Source organism: Scyliorhinus canicula, chromosome 26, assembly GCF_902713615.1.
Source record: "Scyliorhinus canicula chromosome 26, sScyCan1.1, whole genome shotgun sequence".
NCBI classification, from domain to species: Eukaryota; Metazoa; Chordata; class Chondrichthyes; order Carcharhiniformes; family Scyliorhinidae; genus Scyliorhinus; species Scyliorhinus canicula.
Window position 1 is genome coordinate 6,979,137 of NC_052171.1, and position 26,075 is coordinate 7,005,211.

At 46.9% G+C, this 26,075-nt stretch overlaps 1 protein-coding gene across 2 annotated transcripts in view; it reads left to right on the forward strand.

Annotated features, from left to right (window-relative positions):
* LOC119957451 (histone acetyltransferase KAT6B-like) overlaps positions 1–24,762 on the forward strand; it is a 179,328-nt gene extending 154,566 nt beyond the window's left edge. Inside the window, exons 13-17 of one of the 2 annotated variants that reach the window (XM_038785526.1) lie at positions 1,574–1,805; positions 2,467–2,647; positions 11,118–11,399; positions 15,177–15,477; positions 19,628–24,762. In XM_038785526.1, the coding sequence (XP_038641454.1) occupies positions 1,574–1,805; positions 2,467–2,647; positions 11,118–11,399; positions 15,177–15,477; positions 19,628–22,200 (3,569 nt within the window). In that variant the 3' untranslated portion in view covers positions 22,201–24,762. The remainder of the gene's footprint in view (positions 1–1,573; positions 1,806–2,466; positions 2,648–11,117; positions 11,400–15,176; positions 15,478–19,627) is intronic. The other variant, XM_038785527.1, reaches the window with a different exon arrangement.
* Positions 24,763–26,075: the final 1,313 nt, after the last annotated feature.

Genomic DNA, 26,075 nt, shown 5'->3' on the forward strand with positions numbered 1-26,075 from the left:
GCTTTGGTGGGGGCAGAACATCGCCAAAGCAGCGCCGCCCCCAATTTGGTCGCAGCGACGATTCTCCGTCCGATCGCCTCATGCGATTTGGCCGTCGGCAAGGGAGATGCCCGCCCAGCGTCTTTGTCACCAATTGTGAGCAGACCATTTCCACAAAGACCACAAAGTTGGGAAAGATCAGGGAAATACTTGTTTAAATGGTTTCACTCCTACATACTGCTGGAAGTGGTGAATCAACCTGGAGACTTAGATCCACACCTGAAGCTGACTGGACCACCCCACTGCGTAAAATCCTTGTATGGCATGTGGGCATTGCTGGCAGCATTTGCAGTCCGTCTTTAACGACCCTTGAACTTGAGTGGGCTTGCGAGGCCATAGATGGGTTTCTGCATCAATTTATGATGGTTGTTTTGGTCGCCATCACAGACTAGCTTCATAATTCAAATTCACCCGATTTGAACCTTTTGCTTTTCTCACTCCACCTCCATCCCTTTAATTACCTGTTACTTCCTCCACCTCATCCCCAGCTCTATTCTTTGGTGTTCCTTCTCTCTGTCTCCCCTTTTCCCCCTCTTACTTCCCCATCGATATCACTTTTTTCCACGACTGCACTGTTTCTGCTCGCCCCTCTGAAAAGGTCTTTGATTGAAAGGAAATACTCTCCGTGAACCTCCTCCTTGGCTATTGCTAAGGATACGCTCATTCAGAAATAGTACTGCTCAGACCTGTTATTTTAATGATCTTCCCTGTCGAGATCCATCCACAGCACTTTGCAGAGGCAGCTGGAGTTTCACCAAACTCCTGGCAATGCCGTACCCTCATTGGCTGTGAACAAAAGCTGCAGCATGGGTAAACTCGCCTCTGCCACCTCGATGTGTTCAGGTTCTTTTTGTTGCTTTCTTTCCTCACCCGCATTTCCCCCCACATCTCCTCGGTACTGCATTGGCCACAGTCACGAGCATTGTTTAACTGAAGTCAGAATCAGGAAAGGATACTTTGCCTTTTGAGATAACCAATTAGTTTACCCCGATGATCAGTACCTGTTAAGGTGGGAGAGTACTTACCCCTTGTTTATTGCTTGGTGCAGAAATATAGATAAAATGCTGTTGAACCACAAGATACACTTTGCAGCATGGTAGCATTGTGGACAGCACAATGGCTTCACAGCTCCAGGGTCCCAGGTTCGATTCCGGCTTGGGTCACTGTCTGTGCGGAGTCTGCACATCCTCCCCCGTGTCTGCGTGGGTTTCCTCCGGGTGCTCCGGTTTCCTCCCACAGTCCAAAGATGGGCAGGCTAGGGTGGATTGGCCATGATAAATTGCCCCTTAAGTGTCCAAAATTGCCCTTTGTGTTGGGTGGGGTGACTGGGTTCTGGGGATAGGGTGGGGGGTGTTGACCTTGGGTAGGGTGCTCTTTCCAAGAGCCGGTGCAGACTTGATGGGCCGAATGGCCTCCTTCTGCACTGTAAATTCTATGATCTATGAATCCTGACTTTGGTGTGTTTCCTCTGCTCTTGCTCGAGATAATGCCGCGTGGCTTGACAACTGACGTGCAAAACATTTCCTCCGGGTAGGTTACCTCCTATCAAAGCGGGAAGGCCAGCCTGGATCCCCAGAGAAGCCGCTGTCTGACCTCGGCCGTATCTCGTACATGGCCTACTGGAAGTGTGTGATCTTGGAGTGCCTTCACCAATGTCATGACAAGCAACTGAGCATCAAGAAACTGAGCAAGCTGACAGGGATCTGTCCCCAGGATATCACCGCAATACTGCAGCATCTCAAGATGTTACAGTTCCGCAAAGACCGGTATGTGGCCGTTCAATTTGTTTTCTTCACTGCGCTGTTTTTCACAAAGAGTAAAGAACACCTCGATACATTCCTTTCCCTCAGCTCCAACAGAAAGCAAAGAACTGCCTCTGCAATTCGTACACTCATTTTCTGCCCTCACTCAGAAAGGTACCTTAACTAATCTGAAACAAGTGAATACAAAGAAACAATGGCTTTTAGTTAATGTTTTTTAATCATAAAGGAATTTAAGTTTGTTTAAGTAGCAATACTTGAGAGCACAGTCACAGTTCCACACTCGTACTGCTGTGGTTCTTCGCGCTGCTTTGACATTTCATTGTGCCTCTGTTTCACCTGATCCTTTTCATGACGAATGTGTTTGATAATTGTGGCAAACATGGGCGGCACGGTAGCACAGTGGTTAGCAGGGTCCCAGGTTCGATTCCCGGCTTGGGCCACTGTCTGTGCGGAGTCTGCACGTTCTCCCCCGTGTGTGCGTGGGTTTCCTCCGGGTGCTCCGGTTTCCTCCCACAGAATCCCCAAAGACGTGCTGTTAGGTGGATTGGCCATTCTGAATTCTCCCTCTGCGTACCCGAACAGGTGCTGGAATGTGGCGACGAGGGGATTTTCACAGTAACTTCATTGCCTACTTGTGACACTAATAAAGATTATTCTTATTAAGGTTTCTGGTTATTCGTCGAGAGAAACTGATTCAGGAACATATGGCAAAGCTTCAAGCCAATCCACGGCTAATTGAAGTCGATCCTGACAGTTTACGCTGGACGCCTCTGATCTTTTCAAACACTGTTGTGTCTGAGGAAGAGGAGGATGAAGATGAGGAAGATGAGACTCCAGTATTAAAGGTAACTGCCTGTTCAAACAACAAATCCGTCTTCTTATCCGGCCCCTCTTTAACAAACGGTTTCCTGGATTTCTCTTTAGTGCTACATCCGGCGTTATGCCCTCTGAATCAGTTGTTCATTTGAAAAATACAACGCAATGAGCAAAAGAGGGAAAAGGTACACAGTTTTTATGTGAATGTTCAAAAATTCTATTAGTCTGAATCTGGACCGTGTAAGTCATCACAGTACAGAATTTGCCACATCTCCATCGTGAGTTGAAGGTTCGAGGAGATGTGTTAGAATCGGACTGTATCACCTGCACTATCTGAGCTGGACCGGAGAATAAATTTGTGTAGCGGTTTGATTCTAGTATCTGTTGCCCACTGTGTTTGTTCATGACCTGGTATTGCACTGAGAATCACAGCGCAGGTAGTCTGAATAACTTACTCTGAATCTGAGTATGTCTTGTCAATGGCTGGCTGTGTAGCTGCACAGGTTTGTCACCAGGGGGCAGCAGAAGCACACTGTCGGGTCCATGCATCCTGGTGTTGAATCAAATCTGGGTGGAACAGGTTTTTTGACTTGCAGCATCAGTTAAATATCCACTTGACTAAAAAACCGGAATACCACAGATGCTGAAAATCAGAAATTGACACACGGCGAGTGAACAGCGAATGCTGGTGGGGATGTGTAAATCAGCCACTAACTTCAGTGATTAAGAGAGTTGCATATCTCCAGAGCTTACTGGCCCATTTACTCCAGTAGGCCATTCATTTCACACAAGTAAAATCGCGACCTCATTTGCGCGTTAATTGCTCATTAAGCAGACACAAAGTTGGGTGTGGAATGTAGCAAGTCTGGAAATGGCTCTGCAGAGTGAAACTGGTAATGTTTCAGGAGGTGTGTGTGCTTTCTCTCAGCAGGTACTGCTGGATATTTGTAGCATTTTCAGCCTCCTTCGACAAGCAGAACAAAGCTCACTGCCTTTGTTGCACACCGAAGGGTTTGAAATCAAGGATCGGGAGAACTTCCTCTCCTCCTCGCACTGTTCTGTATATACTGTTCAGGAAATGGTAGCTCCGACCTTCAGGCAGCCTCTGTGTGGCAGTGTGTATACCCTGAAGTAGTATCTGTGTGGCAGTGTGTATACCCTGAAGTAGTATCTGTGTGGCAGTGTGTATACCCTGAAGTAGTGTCTGTGTGGCAGTGTGTATACCCTGAAGTAGTATCTGTGTGGCAGTGTGTATACCCTGAAGTAGTATCTGTGTGGCAGTGTGTATACCCTGAAGTAGTATCTGTGTGGCAGTGTGTGTACCCTGAAGTAGTATCTGTGTGGCAGTGTGTGTACCCTGAAGTAGTATCTGTGACAGTGTGTATACCCTGAAGTAGTATCTGTGTGGCAGTGTGTGTACCCTGAAGTAGTATCTGTGTGGCAGTGTGTGTACCCTGAAGTAGTATCTGTGTGACAGTGTGTATACCCTGAAGTAGTATCTGTGTGGCAGTGTATACCCTGAAGGAGTATCTGTGTGGCAGTGTATACCCTGAAGTAGTATCTGTGTGGCAGTGTATACCCTGAAGGAGTATCTGTGTGGCAGTGTGTATACCCTGAAGTAGTATCTGTGTGGCAGTGTATACCCTGAAGTAGTATCTGTGTGGCAGTGTGTATACCCTGAAGTAGTATCTGTGTGGCTGTGTGTATACCCTGAAGTAGTATCTGTGTGGCAGTGTGTATACTCTGAAGTAGTATCTGTGTGGCTGTGTGTACCCTGAAGTAGTATCTGTGTGGCAGTGTATACCCTGAAGTAGTATCTGTGTGGCAGTGTGTATACCTTGAAGTAGTATCTGTGTGGCTGTGTGTATACCCTGAAGTAGTATCTGTGTGGCAGTGTGTATACTCTGAAGTAGTATCTGTGTGGCAGTGTGTACCCTGAAGTAGTATCTGTGTGGCAGAGTGTATACCCTGAAGTAGTATCTGTGTGGCTGTGTGTATATCCTGAAGTAGTATCTGTGTGGCAGTGTGTATACCCTGAAGTAGTATCTGTGTGGCAGTGTGTATACCCTGAAGTAGTATCTGTGTGGCAGTGTGTATACTCTGAAGTAGTATCTGTGTGGCTGTGTGTACCCTGAAGTAGTATCTGTGTGGCAGTGTATACCCTGAAGTAGTATCTGTGTGGCAGTGTGTATACCTTGAAGTAGTATCTGTGTGGCTGTGTGTATACTCTGAAGTAGTATCTGTGTGGCAGTGTGTATACTCTGAAGTAGTATCTGTGTGGCAGTGTGTACCCTGAAGTAGTATCTGTGTGGCAGTGTGTATACTCTGAAGTAGTATCTGTGTGGCAGTGTGTACCCTGAAGTAGTATCTGTGTGGCAGTGTGTATACCCTGAAGTAGTATCTGTGTGGCTGTGTGTATACCCAGAAGTAGTATCTGTGTGACAGTGTGTATACTCTGAAGTAGTATCTGTGTGGCTGTGTGTACCCTGAAGTAGTATCTGTGTGGCAGTGTGTATACCCTGAAGTAGTGTCTGTGTGGCAGTGTGTATACCCTGAAGTAGTATCTGTGTGACAGTGTGTGTACCCTGAAGTAGTATCTGTGTGGCAGTGTGTATACCCAGAAGTAGTATCTGTGTGGCAGTGTGTATACCCTGAAGTAGTATCTGTGTGACAGTGTGTATACCCTGAAGTAGTATCTGTGTGGCAGTGTGTATACCCTGAAGTAGTATCTGTGTGGCAGTGTGTATACCCTGAAGTAGTATCTGTGTGACAGTGTGTATACCCTGAAGTAGTATCTGTGTGGCAGTGTGTATACCCTGAAGTAGTATCTGTGTGGCTGTGTGTATACCCTGAAGTAGTATCTGTGTGGCAGTGTATACCCTGAAGCAGTATCTGTGTGGCAGTGTGTATACCCTGAAGTAGTATCTGTGTGGCATTATACACCCTGAAGTAGTATCTGTGTGGCAGTGTGTATACCCTGAAGCAGTATCTGTGTTGTGTGTATACCCTGAAGTAGTATCTGTGTGGCAGTGTGTATACCCTGAAGTAGTATCTGTGTGGCAGTGCATATCCTGGCAGTGGCTTGAGTTGGGTTTGTGAAGGATGGCAGAGGGGAAAGACTCAAATGTGGTGGCCACTCGGAATGCACCACCTCCACAAAGTGTGGGGTCATTGGAAATTCAAAATACCCCCCCCCCCCTCCCCCGCTTCCACACTCACGATTTGCATCCCAGGGTTCAAAATATCCCCCCCCCCCCCCCCCCCCGCTTCCACACTCGCCATTTGCATCCCAGGGTTCAAAATACCCCCCCCCCCCCCCCCCCCCCCCCCCCCCCCCCCCCCCCCCCCCCTCCACACTCGCCATTTGCATCCCAAGGTTCAACCCTGACTTGGATTCCAATTTGTTTTCGAAGTCAAGTTGTTGTGCCTTTATTTTGACTGTGGGACCTGGATGAAATGTGGTGCAGCCCTGCGCCTCCTGGCCAGTGTGCCTCTCACACGTTTACCCAGCTTAAAAACCCATCACAAAGTGACTGGACTGAGCACGGGCACCAAATTTACTTTGCAGCCCTTAAACAGAAAGCAGAAAATTCAGACTCTTGTGTCTGCTTTGCCAGGTGCTTGGTGTTGCTTAACCTTCGCTCCCTGCCTTTTCTCCAAACCCATTCGAACCCTTACTTCACAAATAAGCAGCTATCTCCCTTTTCACCATCGAATTGATTTGAATCTTTGGCCACTGGAGATAGTGCGCGCTGCCGCCACCCTTGAAGAAGAATGAAGAAATTTCACTTGGGATCAGTTTTAACTGCCTTACTGCTAATGTTAATGGTTACTTTTCCAAGTATCAACCTGGTGAATTGCGATTGAAATTGCATCGTGATTAATTTATCCATCCAAAGATGACCTGCTCCAAACACAATGGGATAGATCTTTTTAATTGATTTTTTGCGGAGTGTGGGTTCCGCTGGCTTCGGCAGCATTTGTTTCCCAAACCGGAATGCTCTTGAGAAAGTGGTGGTGAGCTGCCTTCTCGAACTGCTGCAGTCCGTGTGGCGTAGGTGCACCCAGAGTGCTGTTAGGGAGAGAGTTCCAGGATTTTGACCCAGCGACAGTGAAGGAAGAGCGATGGTGAGTGACTTGGAGGGGATCTTCCAGGCTCCCAGGTATTTGCTACCCTTGGATAGTGTCGAGCTTCATGAGGGTTGTTGGGAGCTGCACTCATCCAGGCAAGTGGAGAGTATTCCCTCACACTCCTGACTTGTGCCTTGTAGATGGTGGACAGGCTTTGGGGGGAGTCAGGAGGTGAGTCCCAGCCTCTGACCTGCTCTGGTAGCCACAGTATTTATATGGCTGGGTCCAGTTCCGTTTCTGATCAATGGGAACCCCCAGGATATTGATAGTGGGGGACTCAGTGATGGTAATGACATTGAATGCCATAGGGCGATGTTTGATTCTCCCTTATAATTGCAGATGGTTATTGCCTGGCATGAATTTTATTTGCCACTTGTCAGCCCCAAGCCTGGATATTGTCCAGGTCTTGCTGCATTTGGACATGGACTGCTTCATTATCTGAGGAGTCGCGAATGGTGCTGAACATTGTGCAGTCATCAGCGAACATCCCCACTTCTGACCTTGAGGTGAAAGGATGGTCATTGATGAAGCAGCTGAAGATGGTTGGGCCGAGGACACGACCCTGAGGAATTCCCGCAGTGATGTGCCGGGATTGAGATGACTGAACGTCAAGAAACCACAACCATCTTCCTTTCTACTGGGTATGCCTCCAACCAGCGGAGAGTTTCCACCCAATTCCCATTGACTCCCGTTATTCTCGGGCTCCTTGATGCCATACTCTTGACGCCAAGGGCAGTCACTCTCACCTCACCTCTGGAGTTCAGCCCTTTTGTCCATGTTTGACCCAAGGCAGTAATGAGGTCAGGAGCTGAGTGACCCTGGCAGAACCCAAACTGAGCGTCCGTGAGCAGGTTATTGCTGAGTAAGTGCCGCTTGACAGTGCTGTTAATGACCCCTTCCATCACTTTACTGGTGGTTGAGGGTAGCCTGCTGGGGTGGATTTATCCGGCTTTTTGGACACACCTGGGCAATTTCCACTTTGCCGGGTTGATGCCAGTGTGGTAGCTGTGCTGGAAAATTCTGGCTTTGGGAGCTGCAATATCTGGAGCATTTTCTTGAGTACTGTTACCCGAGTATTGTCAGAACCTATAGCCTTTGCAATATCCAGTGCTTTCCGTCATTTCTTGATATCCCGTGGGGGGGAATCAAATTGGCTGAAGACTGACATCTGTGAAGCTGGGACCTCTGGAGGAGACTGAGATGAATCATCCACTTGGCACTTCTGGCTGAAGATTATTGCAAAGGCTTCAAAGCCTGGTCGTTTGCACAGACGTGCTGGGCTCCTCCATTATTGCTGGCTAAATAATGGCAAGTGAGCAACGAATGCTGGTATCAATGTGCAAATCAGCCACTAAATTCAGGAATGAAGAGATTTTATTCTGAACATTGCTGGTCTCCAGTCTGACGTGCCATTTGTTTACATCACGTAAAACCACGACCTTGGTGTCTCCTCTGCTTTATTGGCACATTAATTGCTCGTTAAATTTACCGCAAAGTTGGGTGTGGAACATAACAGCATAAATACTTTTTAATTGCACGATCATGCAATGAATCAACCTCCAGTCCAGAGAGCCGGTAATAATCTCACTCTCGTACACAGCAATGTTAAAATGTCAAATTGAGAAAAAAAAGAAGTCTGACGCGTGGTGAAGATCCTGGAATTCTCTTGCGAACAGCAATGTGGCTTTACCCATTGGGCTGCAGCAGTTTAAGAAGGTGGCTCACACCACCTTAAGGCAGTTCAGGGGGAACAGGCCATGCTGGTCTCGCCTGCAGCGCCAACATGGCAACTTTAAAAATCCTTTCTTTCCTCAATTTGGAATTTCATTCCCTCACTTCATTGCGCTCCCTGTGCCCGATTTACCTCTGTTTTTTCTGTTAAACAAAAAAGCAACCTCCTGTTTGAGCCTAATGTCCAGAGGCACCACACGCCAGTGCAGTAACCTGCCACGCAGGGGCCATGTGCAGCCCATCTGGGTTCTGAGTACAGCCCATGGGACATTTTGTTGACCGTCGCCCAGTTGCCACCTTCCGCTGATTTCTGTCTGTTTTTTCCGACCTGTATCACTGAAGTGATACACAAACGAAGGAAGGGCAAGTGAGGTGAGGTGAGTGATGAATGCGCACAACATTGACTGTGCATTCCCTCTGCTTCCAAAGTGTAAATATTTGTTGTGCTTTCACCGATTGACGTTCTATTAAGATGTAAACGATTCTACATTTTCTATAACTCATGATGAAATATTCGGCATGTGTTCGATATATTGTTCATGTGGTCATGGCTCGTGTACAAGCTTAATTTCAACTCGCGGTCCCCTGAGAAGAAGGAGGGCAACTCGTGCGGCCAACTCACTAGCCTACGTTGCCCATCACAGTCCGAGCGCAAAAGGTTGGCCACTGTGTGCTGGGTAACTGGCTGAAAGGAGGTTGACAAGTGTGCCTAACTGGCTGCCCTGTCTTATTTCCTCTGGTCCTGACCTGCTGCTGGGCCATGATGGAAATTGATGCGATAGATCGATGAGTCCCGCTTTTTGACTCTCAGTTAATTGAAGCCCAAAACATCACCCAGGCATCAAACACAAACGCTATCCATTGGCCATTCTCAGCACAGATTTAATTCTGTTCCAGGAAACCAGCTTTGTACAAAAGCAGTTTTTAATCCGAGGTCACAGAGCTACACGTTGAATCCTGCTGCTCATTGATAAATGGCATAAATACTGATTCCATCACAATCTCTTGAAATAACAAAGAGAAGATCCATCATCAAACCAATCCGAGTAGTTAGTTTGACAGCCGTCCATCTCATTGATTTGCTGGACTATGGAATGTTGTCGGCAAGCAGAAGCAGTTGGATAACAGGACCAGATTGTCAAGGAGTTGGGATTTTACCTGCACACTTCAGTGAGCAATGTTCTGCATTGTAACTTGCTGGAAGTACAATGTGATAACATTGTGCTGAGAACAATGAGACACTGGGTCCTGGGTGAACAGCAAGTTCCTTCACCAATGATGAATAAGGATGGGGCCTCACGGTAGCATGGTGGTTAGCATCAATGCTTCACAGCTCCAGGGTCCCAGGTTCGATTCCCGGCTGGGTCACTGTCTGTGTGGAGTCTGCACGTCCTCCCTGTGTGTGCGTGGGTTTCCTCCGGGTGCTCCGGTTTCTTCCCACAGTCCAAAGATGTGCGGGTTAGGTGGATTGGCCATGATAAATTGCCCGTAGTGTAAGGTTAATGGGGGGGGTTGTTGGGTTACGGGTATACGGGTTACGTGGGTTTAAGTAGAGTGATCATTGCTCGGCACAACATCGAGGGCCGAAGGGCCTGTTCTGTGCTGTACTGTTCTATGTAAGGACTGAGAAGCTATGGAGAAGGAACATGAACACTCGGATGACATTTTATAGTCCAGTAAATCAGTGCGAATGATGGCCGTCAAACTTACCATTTACGTTGTTTTGATGATGGTTTTCTCATCAATATTTCAAAAAAGAAATTGTGATAGAATGAGTACCAAGGCCATGAATCAACTCGTGATCGGGTTCAGCACATGTTTCTCTGACATCTTTCAAAAAGAAAACTGAAGTCGAGCATCTTTGTGCACATCTGATTTACTGTCATAGAAAGTCTTAACCGTTGCCTTGTTGGAATTCTTAATTGATAGGCATCAGATATAAACACGATCAGATAGGGCAGCACGGTGGCCTAGTGGTTAGCACTGTGGCCTCACGGCGCTGAGGTCCCAGGTTCGATCCCGGCTCTGGGTCACTGTCCGTGTGGAGTTCGCACATTCTCCCCGTGTCTGCGTGGGTTTCACCCCCACAACCCAAAGATGTGCAAGGTAGGTGGATTGGCCACGCTAAATTGCCCCTTTAATGGAAAAAATTAATTGGGTACGCTAAATTTATATTAAAATAAATAAATAATGATATGAACACAATCTGATGTCTTGGGCTTCAATTAACTGGGATTCAAAAGGTAAGACTCCTCTATCATTCCCATCAATTTCCATAATTGCCTGTCTGTTGAGAGTTGAACGGGACATACTCGACCAAGAGGTACAGAGGAAATAGACAGGTTAGGCACTATTGTGAACCGCCTTTCAGCCAGGTCCACAGCAAACACCCGGTGACCAGTCTGTTGCTGCAGCGTGTGGTGCCTCGCGACATTTGAGTCGTAGGGATGAGGCTACGTTTTCTGGTGGTCTTCTTTCTGAAGCACAATTCCTGGCTGAAAATTACAGACGCCGTTGTTATCACACTGCATAGAAAGGAAGGTCTTGAATTTATACTTCAATGTTAACTTTGTAAGAGGAGTCCTGGACAGGAGATGATTCACCATTCATTTCTTAAATGTCATTTATTTGAAACAGACTGAAAACACCAGTGAGTTATGGGACAGGAAGGAGCCGAATGGTTATCTACCATTGCAGAACGGCAGGCAAATAACAGCGTGCACAACAACTTGCAAAGCACGACAGGACGGCTGTGTGGAAGGTCTGATTCCCAATGGTGAGAACCAGAAGAAGCATTTCAGCGAGAGCAGCGAGGAAGAAGAGGAGGAGGAAGACTACGAGGATGAAGAAGGTGATGACACGAGACCGAGCTCTCCACCTGTACTGACAAAACCAGCTCTGCGTGGCGTGAAGAGGAAGGTAAGATGTGGAAAGTTGCCTTTCTCCTGGCCAAATGTACCTCCTTTGTGGCCAATAACTAAAACTGTCCCAGCACTGAGGCAACGTCTTTGGTAGACGCACACGGTTGGTGATGATTTCCTGCAGAGGGGAATGAATCATGATGTGGATGGACCACATCCACGGGTTTCAGAGTCCACGATGAGGGGTCACCAAGTTCTACCTGTCGTTCAGAGTGAGAAGTTAGGATAAATGTGTTTGCACTGCGCGTTGTTGGAGTGTGGGAATCTCCTCCAAATGTTTGAGGCAAACAGCAGACCAATGTATGTGTAAAGAGAAAATTGAAACTTGAAGCCCAGGGAGGTGGAAATCTCTGGGAAAGAGTAAGGGGAATGGGATTAGTTTTGTATTGTCCAATGGGAAATGGGCAGAGTGGCCTCATTTTGTCCCCTAAATGTCGCTTGGCTCAATACCTCTATGTTAGATCTGTCTGCCACGCGTGTTTCAGCATTGCAAATTTGCTCTGCAAGATACTACAGAGAGGACCCTGTGTTCCGTCATGTATATCACCCATTAAATGTCTCTATCGTGCACCATCTGCTGTTCGTGGGAGGAGAGAACGTGGAACCTGAAAATAAACATTTTCGTCTACATCTTCAAATATTTGCCTTTGTTCTCAAATGCGGGTGGAGTGATAAATACTGATATTTTGATTCCGCCATGTCGAGGGCACATTCAGGCACCATTTTGAAAATAAATGGTTCTGCGGTGAATATATTCTCTCTGTGTGCAGGTTTCAGTATGGAACTAACTTTGATCATTTTACTGTTTAAAAGGTGACAATATTACAGGTTCAAGAGGGAGAAATGTTTAAGTAATGAGGTTTAGTCCACACACCCCACCCCAAAGAATGTCTGAGTGTTTTCAGGACTGTGCCAGTTCGTGATTCAACATGTATGGTGTGCTTCAGAGTAGCCCAAAGTGAGCCAGCTTGTCACACCACTTCAACTTGTACTGTGGGAACCGACAGCCAGGCCAACTGCTTGTTAGTGACCTGATAACACTGTGCCAAACCCAGGTACATTTCATTGGGCCAGAGCGTAATTTAAAAATGAAATTCTCATTCTATCTATATTTTATTCCAGTGCAGGGCCTGTGAACGAGGGGGCCGGGTGGGATTAAATTGAGTTGCAATAACTGTTACCATTGGTCCTGTAACGTCCAACGGAAATAAGGGCGGCACGGTAACACAGTGGTTAGCACTGTTGATTCACAGCGCCAGGGTCCCAGGTTCGATTCCCGGCTTGGGTCACCGTCTGTGCGTTCTCCCTGTTCTGCAAGTTCTCCCTGTGTCTGCGTGGGTTTCCTCCGGGTGCTCCGGTTTCCTCCCTCCGAAAGACGTGCTTGTTAGGTGAATTGGACATTCTGAATTCCCTCTCCGTCTACCCGAACAGGCGCCGGAGTGTGGCGGCGAGGGGATTTTCACAGTAACTTCATTGCAGTGTTAATGTAAGCCTACTTGAGACACCAATAAAGATTATTGTTATAAAATTAGACCACTGAGAAATAGTTTGGAAAGAAATAGTCCAGAAGAAGCTCTTTGCGGAAGTGGAGTGAATATTTGGCAATGTCTGCCACCTGAATTAGGAAAGCCACAAACACGAATAACAGTAACGATGGTGCTCCAGTAGCAGGACACTCTCTCAGAGGAGCTACTGGACATACGAGGGGTGACGTTCAATCAGCCAAATAGCCTTTCCCGTCCTTGGCTTTGTCGTATTATGTCGAGAATTAGCAGAGACATCTCACCGACAGTGAGCTTTTGACCTCACTGGAAGTGAAAACAGGTTACAATCTCTGCACGCGAATTGCAACAAGCATTTCACCCCAAAGAAATTTATCACTGGATAAATGCTGATCACTGCTGACAGCCACCGTTTAATCCTTTCTGCTCTCTTTATGTTGCACTACTTCAGCTGAAAGAAAATTATTTGAACCAGTATTTTTGTAAAACCAGAGGCATGAAAGGATTTGTGGGTTTTTTTTTTCCAATTTTAACCTTTCTCCAACGAGCTGCTCGTTCCAGAGAGTGAAGTGAATCCCCTGAAATATAGCCAATGTGGCGATGGATGATGACCATGAGGGCAAAGCCAAGCAGCTTCCTTTTCCCTTCAGAGGTCACCACTGCTGTTGCCATTTTCTGTGGGTGGTCACTAATTTTCTGTGTATTTTGTAGTAGGTGTGCTTAACATTGGCAAGGGCAGCACGGTAGCATGGTGGTTAGCATAAATGCTTCACAGCTCCAGGGTCCCAGGTTCGATTCCCGCCTGGGTCACTGTCTGTGTGGAGTCTGCACGTCCTCCCCCTGTGTGCGTGGGTTTCCTCCGGGTGCTCCGGTTTCCTCCCACAGTCCAAATATGTGCGGGTTAGGTGGATTGGCCATGCTAAATTGCCCGTAGTGTCCTAAAAAAAAGTAAGGTTGTGGGGGGTTGGGTTACGGGTATAGGGTGGATACGTGGGTTTGAGTAGGGTGATCATTGCTCGGCACAACATCGAGGGCCAAAGGGCCTGTTCTGTGCTGTACTGTTCTATGTTCTATTGCCAGTGAGATTGCGCATTCTTCAATCCCGATGGGTTCCTTCAAAAAACAAGAGCTAAATGCTGGGAATCTGAAATAAAAACAGGAAAGGCCGGAAGCACTCTGGTCCAGCAGCAGCATCTGTGAAGAGAAAAACTGTTGGCATTTTAAGCCGATCAGCATTTCATTGGAACTTCATTTTGATCTGTTTCTGAAGAAGCAGGAAATCTGATGTTCTTGCCGTATCCAATTGAAGTTTTCCCTCTGAATTTGTCCACCGCTATTGCCATCCAGAACCTGCTTTCAAACCTGATCTGTCAAACTGCTTACCTCTTCCTGGGGCAGCAGGATAGCATGGTGGTTAGCATAAATGCTTCACAGCTCCAGGGTCCCAGGTTCGATTCCCGGCTGGGTCACTGTCTGTGTGGAGTCTGCACGTCCTCCCCCTGTGTGCGTGGGTTTCCTCCGGGTGCTCCGGTTTCCTCCCACAGCCCAAAGATGTGCGGGTTAGGTGGATTGGCCATGCTAAATTGCCCGTAGTGTCCTAATAAAAGTAAGGTTAAAGGGGGGGTTGTTGGGTTACGGGTATAGGGTGGATACGTGGGTTTGAGTAGGGTGATCATGGCTCGGCACAACATTGAGGGCCAAAGGGCCTGTTCTGTGCTGTACTCTTCTAAGTTCTAAGTTCTAACTCTTGTCATATAATATATATGTGTACACAGGTGCGTTTGGAGCAATTCCACTAGGTGGCAGTGTCTCCCACAAGTTGGTACAGTATCTGGCGAATTGCTCAACGTTTGCCCTCCATTCACAATGTAGCAAAGGCAACCAACTCCTCGATCAACATTAACTCTCTCATCCCTCGGTCGCACATTATACATTTTAACTCGACAGGCAGCCTAGAAGATATTTTTGCAAAGCTAGCATCGAACTTTTCGATAGCATTCAATAATGTTTTGATATGTTTGATTGAAGCTCATAAATGGCTGTCACTCGAGCTTCCTCTTGTCAGCTCCGTTCAGCCAGCAGGGTGATAAACTGAGAATTGTTCACTTGCAGCACTAACAGCTGTGACACAAGCAGTTAATTTGAGAAGTATTAAGCTCGAACTCGGTGTGTCCCCCCCCGGAAATAACGGTGATTTTAACTGTACTCGTATCAATGCAGACTGACATGCCTGCCATTTTTGAAATTCATAATGTTGTCCCTTTTCCCCCCAGAGAGTGGTAATTCACCGGAAAAAACGTGGGCGAAAGCGCAAACAGCACAACAGCAGCGTTGTGACGGAGACGATCTCGGAGACGACCGAGGTGCTCGATGAACCCTTTGATGATTCTGACGCAGAGAGACCAATGCCACACCTGGAACCAACTTTTGAACTGGAAGAAGATGACAGAAACGAGAAGGAACACCGAGGGGCGCGCATATTCAGAAATCTGACAGCTGGCGGTGCTGTACGAAAACGCACATCCTGCCAGAGAAAGGCGACGGATGAAAATGGCGACGCTGAAGCAGTGCAAGGTATTTGATTACTGAATTAAATAATTTCCGCGTTCAGAGTATCATTTGGTTTGGAGTAAAAACAGTCAGCATAATACTGGTCAACTGGGGAAGACCTAATTTTAGTGATGAAAGGAAGCACCGAGGACAGGTAGATTGACAAAGGTGATTCCAGAGTTCAGTACTCACTGAGCAGTAGAAGGCTTTCAAGGAAGATCATATTTCTCTGAAGGAAAAAGATAAAGCTGAAGAGGCCTCCGTGATTGGCAGAAGGAGCTTTACAATAAATATGAGGAGCAAGATTCTGTTAATGTTGTTAATTTATGGTATAAGGGGCATCACTGGTTAGACCAGCATTTATTACCCATCCCTAATTGCCCCGTGAGAAGGTGGTGGGTGAGCCGCCTTCTTGAGCCGCCGCAGTCCGTGTGGTGTAGGTACACCCACTGTGCTGTTAGGGAGGGAGTTCCAGGATTTTGGCCCCAGCGACAGTGAAGGAACGGCCGATATATTTCCAAGTCCGGGTGGTGAGTGACTTGGAGGGGGAACCTCCAGGTGGTGGGGTTCCCAGGTATCTGCTGCCCTTGTCCTTCTAGATGGTAGAGGTCGTGGGTTTGGAAGGTGCTGCCTAAGGAGCCTTGGTGAGTTGCTGCAGTGCATCTTGTAGATGGTACACACGGCTGCCGCTGTGCGTCGGTGGGGGAGGGAGTGAATGTTTGTGGAAGGAAAGTAGAGTAATGAATTGAAAAGTTGATATGGGAAGCAAAGGGAGGTCGCAAATAAAGATTAGAAAGTCATCTTAAATTGATCCCCCGAAATACTCAGTGCAAGCAATTGCGAGGGAAAAAAAGAGTGTCAGCACCAAGTTATTAAAGACAAATGGTGTCTGACTAACTTGATTGATTGAGCCCAGAGCAGGTTAATGAAGGTGGTGTGGTTATTGTGAGTTTGGATCCAGTCACTGTGCCCATCTTGAGCAGCTGTCATGGAATTGTGTTTAATGGTGTGAAAGAAGAATGGGATTTTCTCTGTGCGAGCCAGGATAACCTCACACGATGAGTAATGATTGAGCCAAGTTACCTGCATTCCAGGTAACCGGTTGAGAAAAGGGGCCTTTTTATTATAATTTCCAACTGCATTTTCCCGTCCTTGCACTGCTGTGCTGAACATCATTCCCTGATGAAAAGGTTAAGGGGAAATCCATATTCCGAATCTCCGTCGTGCGTGTTCCTGAATCCCAGTTTGTGCTGAATTAACTGGACTCAGCCAAGGAGAGAGTTGACTTGGGAGCTTCCCGTGTTGGTGTTCAGTACAGACCATTGTGCGCAGAATACCGGGGTCGATGTGATTATGTGTAAACACCTTAATGAGGACAAGTTAAGGTTCGTCTGTTTGTAGTCACAAGGGTTTCCAGAACCCGTGTGCAATATGGTCACGGGTTGAGGAATCAGAGACAGACATGGAATCCATGGAACTCTGACTGAAACATGACATAATGGACAAGTACATCCGTGAGTAAGTGACACACATTACAGTCTGTCCCCGGGATCATTCCGAATCCAAGCCACACTACACAGCGCACACAGCAACATGTAAACCAAGAATACATGCACTCCTGGTCAGCAGTCGTTGCTTTAACCCTGGCTTATTGACAGAAAGCTGCCGGCAGTTACAAACAACATTGTGGCACTTCATGGCAGTAAAAGGTGGTGGAGTCCAGATTGAGTCTGCAGGCCTTGGCGGTTCAGTCAAAACGTCGAGCTTTATTTCGAAGCTGTTAACACGACAGGCCGCAATGTTAGACAGCCCGTTTGCCCGTCCTCTTCACACAGTCCTTCCTCTTAAAGTTGATCCTGTTCAGCTGCTTAAAGGCTCAAGGCTGCTTATGAGGGAAGATGAAAAAACACTTGTGTATTCACAAGATACAATAAACCTATTATTGCAAATGTACGAGCACAAACAATCATCGTTCAAACTAATTAAGGCCTCACATATGTTTTGACACCTGAGCATACACTCATTACCTGAGTGGAACGAAGCAGGAGACAGACAGCTTTGCATTTCCCTGTCCTACCAGTTTTGAAAGAACACAGTGCATGCAATAAATCTGTGCTACAAATAGCATTATTCTGAGGTTAAAACTCTTCAAACGGAATCATGACTGGACAAGGAGCCTGACTCAAATTGTTGCAGCAAAGTCAAGGTCATGCAGGGCACTGAGATCACATTCCACAGGGCTAATATTAGAACGGTGTGGAATAGAAGTACACCACTGCACTAGCTTTTGAGAGGTTTGTCGGAATCTGTCGTTGGAGATGGCAGGTTAACGTACGCACCCTTTGGAACACCATCTGAAGATGTTGAGGTTATGCATGTGGCTTTATGCCTATGCATGCCTCAAACTCTTTAAATGAGTGGGAGAGTTGAAATGATGTGGAGATGCCGGCGTTGGACTGGGGTGAGCACAGTGAGAAGTCTTACAACACCAGGTTAAAGTCCAACAGGTTTGTTTCAAACACGAGCTTTCGGAGCGCAGCTCCTTCCTCAGATGAATAGGAAGTTGAATGCCTATGATTTATCGCGGTTTGAGAGAACATGGTCGCCATTATGAGACTGGACCAGCAAATGAGCGAAGAGTCCAAATCCAGTGATGGGTTGTGAAATTAAATTCAATAAATCTAGTAATAATAGGCTTGCTTCAGGCCAAAATGATCAAACCCCCCGGATTATCATAAAAGCTCACCGTTTCTTAACTTTTGAGGTGAATAAACGTGACGACTTACCCGGTCTGAACCCCATACAGCTCCAGTCCTATATGGTTGATTATTAGTGCCGTCTGAAGAATCTTTCAAAGAGACAATCCTGTTTAATTTCGGAGATGGAATATTCTAGTTAGAATAGATGAGGAATTCCAGCTTCAAGGTAATTCAAGTGTCATTGATGGTAGCAATCCAACCCCTGTTAAATAATTAATAATTCTTTCCTCTTGTCTCCCACAGTGTCCTTCACTGTGTGTGGAGCATAATTCAAATGTGCTCTTCAATTCCAATCATCTTTTCAAATCTGTACCTTATTTTAACCTTCAGCCATGGCTCAGGAGGTGGCTGTCTGAATCACAAGATTCCAGGTTCAAGCCCCACTCCAGGACGTGAACTCCGATGCAGCACTGAGGGAGCTCTGCATTGTTGAAGGTGCCGTCTTTCGGACGACACGTTAAAACTGAGACACGGTCTGCCCCCCTCGGAGGGATGTAAAAGATCCCAGAATGCACTGGGATCTGTTACGTCCAGTGGAGTTATTGCTGCTGTCCTGGCGAATAATTTACCCCTCGATCAACATCTGACCAACTTGGTTGTCCTCTTCTTTAATATCGGAGTTCATTGTGCACTGCAGCATTCCCTACATAATAGTATTTTTACTCCGAGGAAGTACACTCTGACCCTGTCCAGTATGACAAGTCAATCGGAGTGTGTTACTGTAACACCATGGGGTCTCTGCTTCCCACTGAAGAAACAGGCAGTGAGGTCAGAAACTGACCTCACCGTAAATCACTTTCTGCAGAATGGCGGAGCCCTGGCCGATCCTGTCTGTCGGCTATAATAAATTGGAATAGCTCTCTGCCCCATCCCAAATGGTTGTTTTGGCCATCTGTTCCAACGCAAGTACAGGAGATCTTCAGGCAGAACAATGAGCTTTTGGATGGACAGAAGAGGTTCCTCGGATCATGTACTGTTCCTTGGCTGACATGGCAATGTGTGTGTTGGAAATCTTTGTCAGTGCTGCCTTTGTAAGCAGATTGTGAAACCCGCCAGGGCTTCGTTCCACCTGTTCCCCAATTTGAGGAAGACAAATGGTACATTGAATGTTATTGGCCGGGAAAGCATAGATAGAATTCCTGGCCATCTAGCATAAGGCATGGAGCACCACTTTGATTTTGGAGCAGTGGGAAAATCATCAAGGTATTCTTGCCACACCAGGGGGAATGAGTGACATAAAATACTGATTGTCTGATAAAGGCTGGTCGAGCAGAAACAGGAGTAAGCAACATCTTCTTCCATTTTCAGTATCTGGAGCATTTAATTTTCCTTCCACGTCTCTTATGTTTCTGTTCATTTCCCCCTCATCTGCTTCAAACTGAATCCTTACAAGTGTTTTTCTTTTTTTTTTTCAGGAGAAGATACGCTTGAACCTTTAATCGCTGTGAGGAAAGATAAGGCCAAAGAGCTTTCCATCCCCAAATCTCCACCTGTGGTGTTGAAGCGCAAGAGAGGGTGGCCAAAAGGGGTGAAGCGTGGGACAATCAAATGGAAGAGGAAGCCAGGGCGCAAGCCAGGTTTTAAACCCTCCCGATCAAACGAGGCGATGGAGAATGCAAGTTCCCCATCAACCAATATTGCCCTGAAGCAAGGGCGGGCAAGCCGGAATGAGGAGAGGAGGAACTCTGTTGTCGAACCGAAAATCTTGGACCTTCCTATTGCTTACAAAAAAGAGGAAGAAGAGGAGGAGGAGGAGGATGACGAGGAGGAGGAGATGGAAGATGAAGTGCCGTGCAATGTGCAGAGGACACCTCATGATTCTCACAGCCCCACACTTAAAATTGAGGAGCAGGAAGGTGAGAATGAAAATGAGGAGAAATCCGAGTCGGCTGAACAAGAAGGACATACGGATGAGGAGCACGAGCATGAGGAAGAGGAGGAGGGAGAGATCAACCAGAACGATGACCATGATGCTGACGACGAGGATGAAGGTCACCTGGACTCCGAAGACAAAAAAGTTGAGGCAAGTGTAAAAGAGAGCGTGAAAGAGGAGTCTTCAATTCAGGAACCTTTTTTAGAGACAAGTACACTGGATAAAAATATCGCGGGTGAAAATGTGATGGACGCAGACTCTGAAGGAGAACAAGCAAATGACACCTCGCTGGACTCTGAGCTTGTGCCACATTCAGACGAAGATCATGCAGATGATCAAGATAATAAAGAGACATTAATCCCAGAGTTCAAGGAAGAAGAGGAAGAGGAGGAGGAGGAGGAAGAAGAGGAGGAGGATATATCGCATAGTGAGCTGGATCTAGAAACGGTGCAAGCTGTTCAATCTTTAACGCAAGAGACAAATAGCGAGCATGACGGTGCTTACCAGGACTGTGCCGAGACCTTGGAAGCCTGCCAGAACCTGCAAAGCTACAACCAAGCTGAAGAAAGTCCGCAGATTGCCATGGTGGAGGACTGCCAACAGTCCGAACATAACAGCCCCATCTCCTCCGTTCAGTCACACCCCAGCCAGTCAGTCCGTTCGGTCAGTAGCCCGAGCATGCCCGCCCTGGAGAGCAGCTATACACAAATAAGTCCTGAGCAGGGCTCGCTGTCGGCTCCCTCAATGCAGAACATGGAGACAAGCCCCATGATGGATGTCCCATCTGTGTCCGACCACTCGCAACAGGTAGTCGACAGTGGGTTCAGTGACCTGGGCAGCATTGAGAGTACAACAGAAAATTACGAGAACCCTAGCAGCTATGATTCTACAATGGGAGGCAGCATATGTGGCAATAACACATCCCAAACCAGCTGTTCATATAGCAGCCTGTCGTCTTCCAACAGCCTGACTCAAAACAGCTGTGTGGTGACCCAGCAAATGACCAGTATGAGCAGCAGCTGCAGCATGATGCAGCAGAACAACGTTGCTCCGACAGGCAACTGTAACATGAAGTCACCTCAGAGTTGCGCCATTGATAGGCCGCCAAGCAACAACCAGCAGCCACCGCCACCCCAGCAGCAGCCCCAGCAGCAACCTCCACCACAACAGCCCCAGCAACAACAGCCCCAGCAGCAACAGCAGCCACTGTCCCAATGCAGCATGAGCAACAGCTTCACAACGGCCCCCATGACCCTGATGGAGATTCCAGAGTCGTCCAACGCGGGTGGCATGAGCCTCTATGAGAGAATGGGTCAGGGAGACTTTGGTGCTGGTGGCTACACGCAGCCCACAGCCAACTTCAGCCTTGCCAGACTTCAGCAACTTACCAATACCATCATGGACCATCATGCGATGCCTTACAGCCACTCTGCTGCTGTGACCTCCTATGCAACCAGTGTGTCTCTATCCAATACGGGCCTAGCGCAGCTCGCCCCGTCACCCCACGCACTTGCAGGGACGCCCCAAGGGCAAGCCACCATGACGCCGCCTCCAAACCTGACGTCCCCGTCAATGAACCTGACGTCACCCCTCTTGCAGTGCAACATGCCAGCGTCCAACATTGGGATTCCTCACACTCAGAGGCTGCAAGGCCAGGTGCCGGCCAAGGGTCACATCTCGAACCGTTCCAAGTCTGCCCCACTGCCGGCTGCAACAGCCACCCACCAGCAGCAGATCTACGGCCGTAACACGCCTGCTCTGGCACAGCGGGCTCTCACGGTCCAGCGAGGGATGAACATGGGTGTGAATTTGATGCCTGCCCCCACCTACAATGTAAACTCCATGAATATGAACACACTGAATGCTATGAACAGTTATCGGATGAGCCAGCCGATGATGAACAGCAGTTACCATGGCAATGCGGCCTACATGAACCAAACGGCCCAGTATCCTATGCAGATGCAAATGGGCATGATGGGAAGTCAGCCCTATGGCCAGCAGCCTATACAGTCTAATCCCCACAGCAACATGATGTACACAGGCCCCTCTCATCACAGTTATATGAATACTGGCATGCCCAAGCAATCATTAAATGGCCCATATATGAGAAGATGAGGGAAGAACCTGTAGACACGAGAGAGCGAGAGCCATTGTTTATACTGACGGCAGCAGACATAATGGAAGTTTGAAATAGAATGATTGCTGTAGACATAGGAATTTCATGAACTCCTTAGGGCCATGTTCGGAGCGCCTTGGCCTTAATTTCCCAGCCCCGAGAGAGAGAGAGAAAAAAAAAAGGAAAAAGAAATTCTGCAACAGAATTCAATAAGAAAAATGGTTTGAGGAACCATGCACAAGAAATCTTTTAATTAAAAGAAGCCTTACTTAATGAATTGTGTAGAAATGAAAAACTATCTGCTTTTTATATTTTTAATTTTTTTAATCTTTCAGTTTGTGTGTGCAGTCCACATTTTTTATAGTGTCCATAGATATGAGACCCTCTTGAGTGTAGGACTGTCCATGTCCCCCATTCATTGACTTGGCACAGGGCAGGAGGCACTTAACTCGGACTCTGCCTTGGTGATATTGTTGCAGGTGTAGCTGTAATTTATTGATCTGACTGTTATCCCCATGCCAGTAGGTGAACACGGATCGCTTGTGCGCTTGTGGATTTCAGACCTTGATGCCGACGGCACCCTTCTTTCCCCCATTGGTATTGAGTTTGACTCGAGCGCAGCATGCAGCAGGCCCAAGAGCATTTTCATGTATGTTATAACTATGTTTTTAACATTGCTTCTTGTGTCACTGCAAGCCATTTCACTCGTCCGCCTTTATTTTTTTATGAGAATTGACAGTATTTGTTCTGGCACTTTCGAAGGACAGCCCAGGGTCCTGAATCATTTTAAGGCTTTACAAACATTTAATTTCCAATTTATTTTAAATAAATCTCTCAATCATGAGGAATCTGTTCAGATTTGTCAGACTGTGTATATTTGGTTCCCTGTAAGGGTATTTATCAGCTGAGAAAGACGACTATGTTCACAACTAATTTAGTTCTGTTTCCTTTGCGTTTTCCCCCATTACCCTCGGGCAGTTAAATTGCTTTTCTAGACAGCGAGTGAAGATTAGTTACTAAGTGGCACAGTGAGCTCAGAGTTCGCATCGGGAAGACATGGAGCTGCCTCGAAACAGCTATTACTGCTCCATCAATAATCAGAGTTCAGGCACCCTTGGGCTCTTTCCCAGTGGGCACAAATCAGATGGGTTTTGAGTGCACGAAATGGGGAATTGGAGTTGAGCTATATTGGCAGGGGAAGTGTGAGGGAATAAGTCAGGCCACACCAGATCCCAGAGCTGTTGACATTGCCAGTTTAAAAAGGAAGGATAATCACCCGGACGAGCACATGTTGAATGTGATAAGGGGAAGAGTATGTGTGTGTGGGGGGGGGCGGGGGGGAGAAAGTTAATGGTTCTGACAGCACAGTGCAAAGCAAGGATATCGCCACGGCAGCCAAATGGCAGCTCCTCTCGATTCTTGTACCTATCACCAGGCGATGGGATAAAGAGGGAATGGCATGCTTGGACACGGTGGCCAGTGTGCCCCCCCCCGTGCCAGGGATGTGCGTCATGGTGCACTTAGCGGGTCCACAGCATGCAGGCTGTTCACCAACTGCAATCGCGCTGTATCATTGCCCACCGCTGAATTAATCAGAGAATGTGATGTAAAACCTTCCCAGAATGGTTAAAAAGGGCGGGCATGAGCTTCCAAAACTCTGCAGTTGGCACGTGCCACCTGCGGGTCTTGTGATGACCCAGCGCGGCATTCAGTGGTTTGTTTTTAATTCATTCACGCGTCCCGTTGTTGGAATAACATCCATCAAAACCACTCCACACTTATGGGCTGGCCTTCAAGTGTGTCTGCTGGAATACTGTTCATTTTGGGGTGGGGTGGGAGGGGAAAGGGAAGATGTTTTTAAAAAAGTAAAGAGAAAAAAAAACAAAAGCAGTTTTCGCCCAGAGCACCAGATATATTAAAAATACGCAAAGACAATTTCTCCTTTTGCTCCTTGTCATTGTCTCTGGTGTTCTTGATTTTGTTGAATCAGGCAGCTTCCTTTTTCAAAAGCTAAGCTGGCTCATTTTGACTTTAGGATTATTATAGAAAATGTTTTTCTATATTAAAAACGAATTTATCATACATAATATTGGTACTTGTCATTTTTCAATTCTGTTAAGAGGTATTTTAGCAGCTATAACTTGGGTAATCTTAACTGAAGCTCAGTGTTAGTAATTCTCAGATGCCTTTTAAAGAACTCATATTTCATTCCATCTCTAGAGTTTTTTCTATCTTTGTTGTAGAATATTGAAGCTATTTTAAGAAAATAAATTCTCCAGACTTCTAGTGTGTGTGAATAGACCTCCTCCAGCTTCCAAGCCGCATGTAAAAAGCTGAATATTCATGTCTGTTTATATTGCTTTCTTTTTTTTGTAGCCTTTGTATTTGTACATGGTGACTGTAAGCAGTGAGGAGGGAACAACTGTGCTTGTGCATACAGACGCCAGCACAGGCCACACTCCCTCTTCTCCTCCCTTGTATGTAATATCACTTTTCTTTCTAGCAAGTACTTTCAAAAGACCTCTGTACATTTTAACATAAATAAATTATGTTGAGCCATTTTGGATGTCTGTCTTTTAAGAATACCGGCAGTATTTGAATCAAAAGAGTGGGATGCACGCTGGAACAAGGATAAATGGCAGGAATTTTCATCGCAATCTGCTTGCAATGTTTACCGTACACAGTTTATCTCTCGCGCTCTCCAAACTCCATGGCAAGAAGTATCAAGTGTCTCACAGTCTTGGCCTGGTTGAATGGAAACCATTGGCTGTGGAATATTTTAATATTTACTCCACTCCCGTTCTCATCCTGAATTTATTTTTGCAACCTCAGCACTGTTATTCTGCTCGGTTAACATTGGCATTGTGTGGACATGGGATTGTTTATTTTCTCGAGCACAAAATGGACCAGCCACAGGCTGACTGACAATGAACTGAATGCGGCGACATTAAAAAGAAGCAGTCGGTCGTTTTGAATAGTTAATTGTCCCGTATTTAAGCCTCACCGTCAAATGCTGAAACCTTGAGTATGGTGTGGCTTTAATTGGTCTGCAGTTTACCATTCCAGAGACCAGGTGAGTCAACCACCAGAAAGACCAGCAGCAAACAAAGACTACCACAGTGGTCACTGGGGCATTGATGTCTCGACTCCGAGATGGGAGAAGTTCTGTGCGACCGTTCCAAATGTTGGTAATTCAACGCACTCCCTCACTGCGGTGCCATTCTGCACCTGCAGATTTGATCAAATTAAGCCGTTTCCCTCTTGGTGTGAGCAACTCCATTGCAACCTACAGACCAGACAGCTGCTTTCTGCCATATGCAGCTGAGAAAATGCATATTTTCATCAAATTAAAGCCAGTTCAATATTTGTTGATATGGTGGCTTGAGCCAAACGCTGGAGGTTTCCAGTAGTTGACAAAGGGGCTTATTGATAAAAAGGCAAAGTCAGTTAAGTAAAAGGCACAATACAATATGACGCACCTTAACACTACCCGGCGTCCTGCTCCCGCGGCTCCACACACATTCGCTATTGGCTGGGGTTGACGTGCTTCCAAGTTACTAACATAACAGACAACAGGGAAAAGTGAGTCCATCAAATAGTCAATCGGTGCGCTGACCATCTCCACGGCCTTGCCATGTGCCACTTGCTCAAAACATCTTACCCATAAAATGGCACATGTAGTCAACACGGGCCTATGCCCACAGGTGACCTGGCCATTCCAAGCATGAAGAGTTGCGGACGTGGACAAGGACTGCTAAATGTGGCAAGGGTGGCACAGTTGCACCAATTCCTCAATGGCTTTATCGATGCCTGGCCACCAGACATGGATGCGTGCCACCACCTTCATCTCTGTGCGTCCTGGGTGGGCGCGATG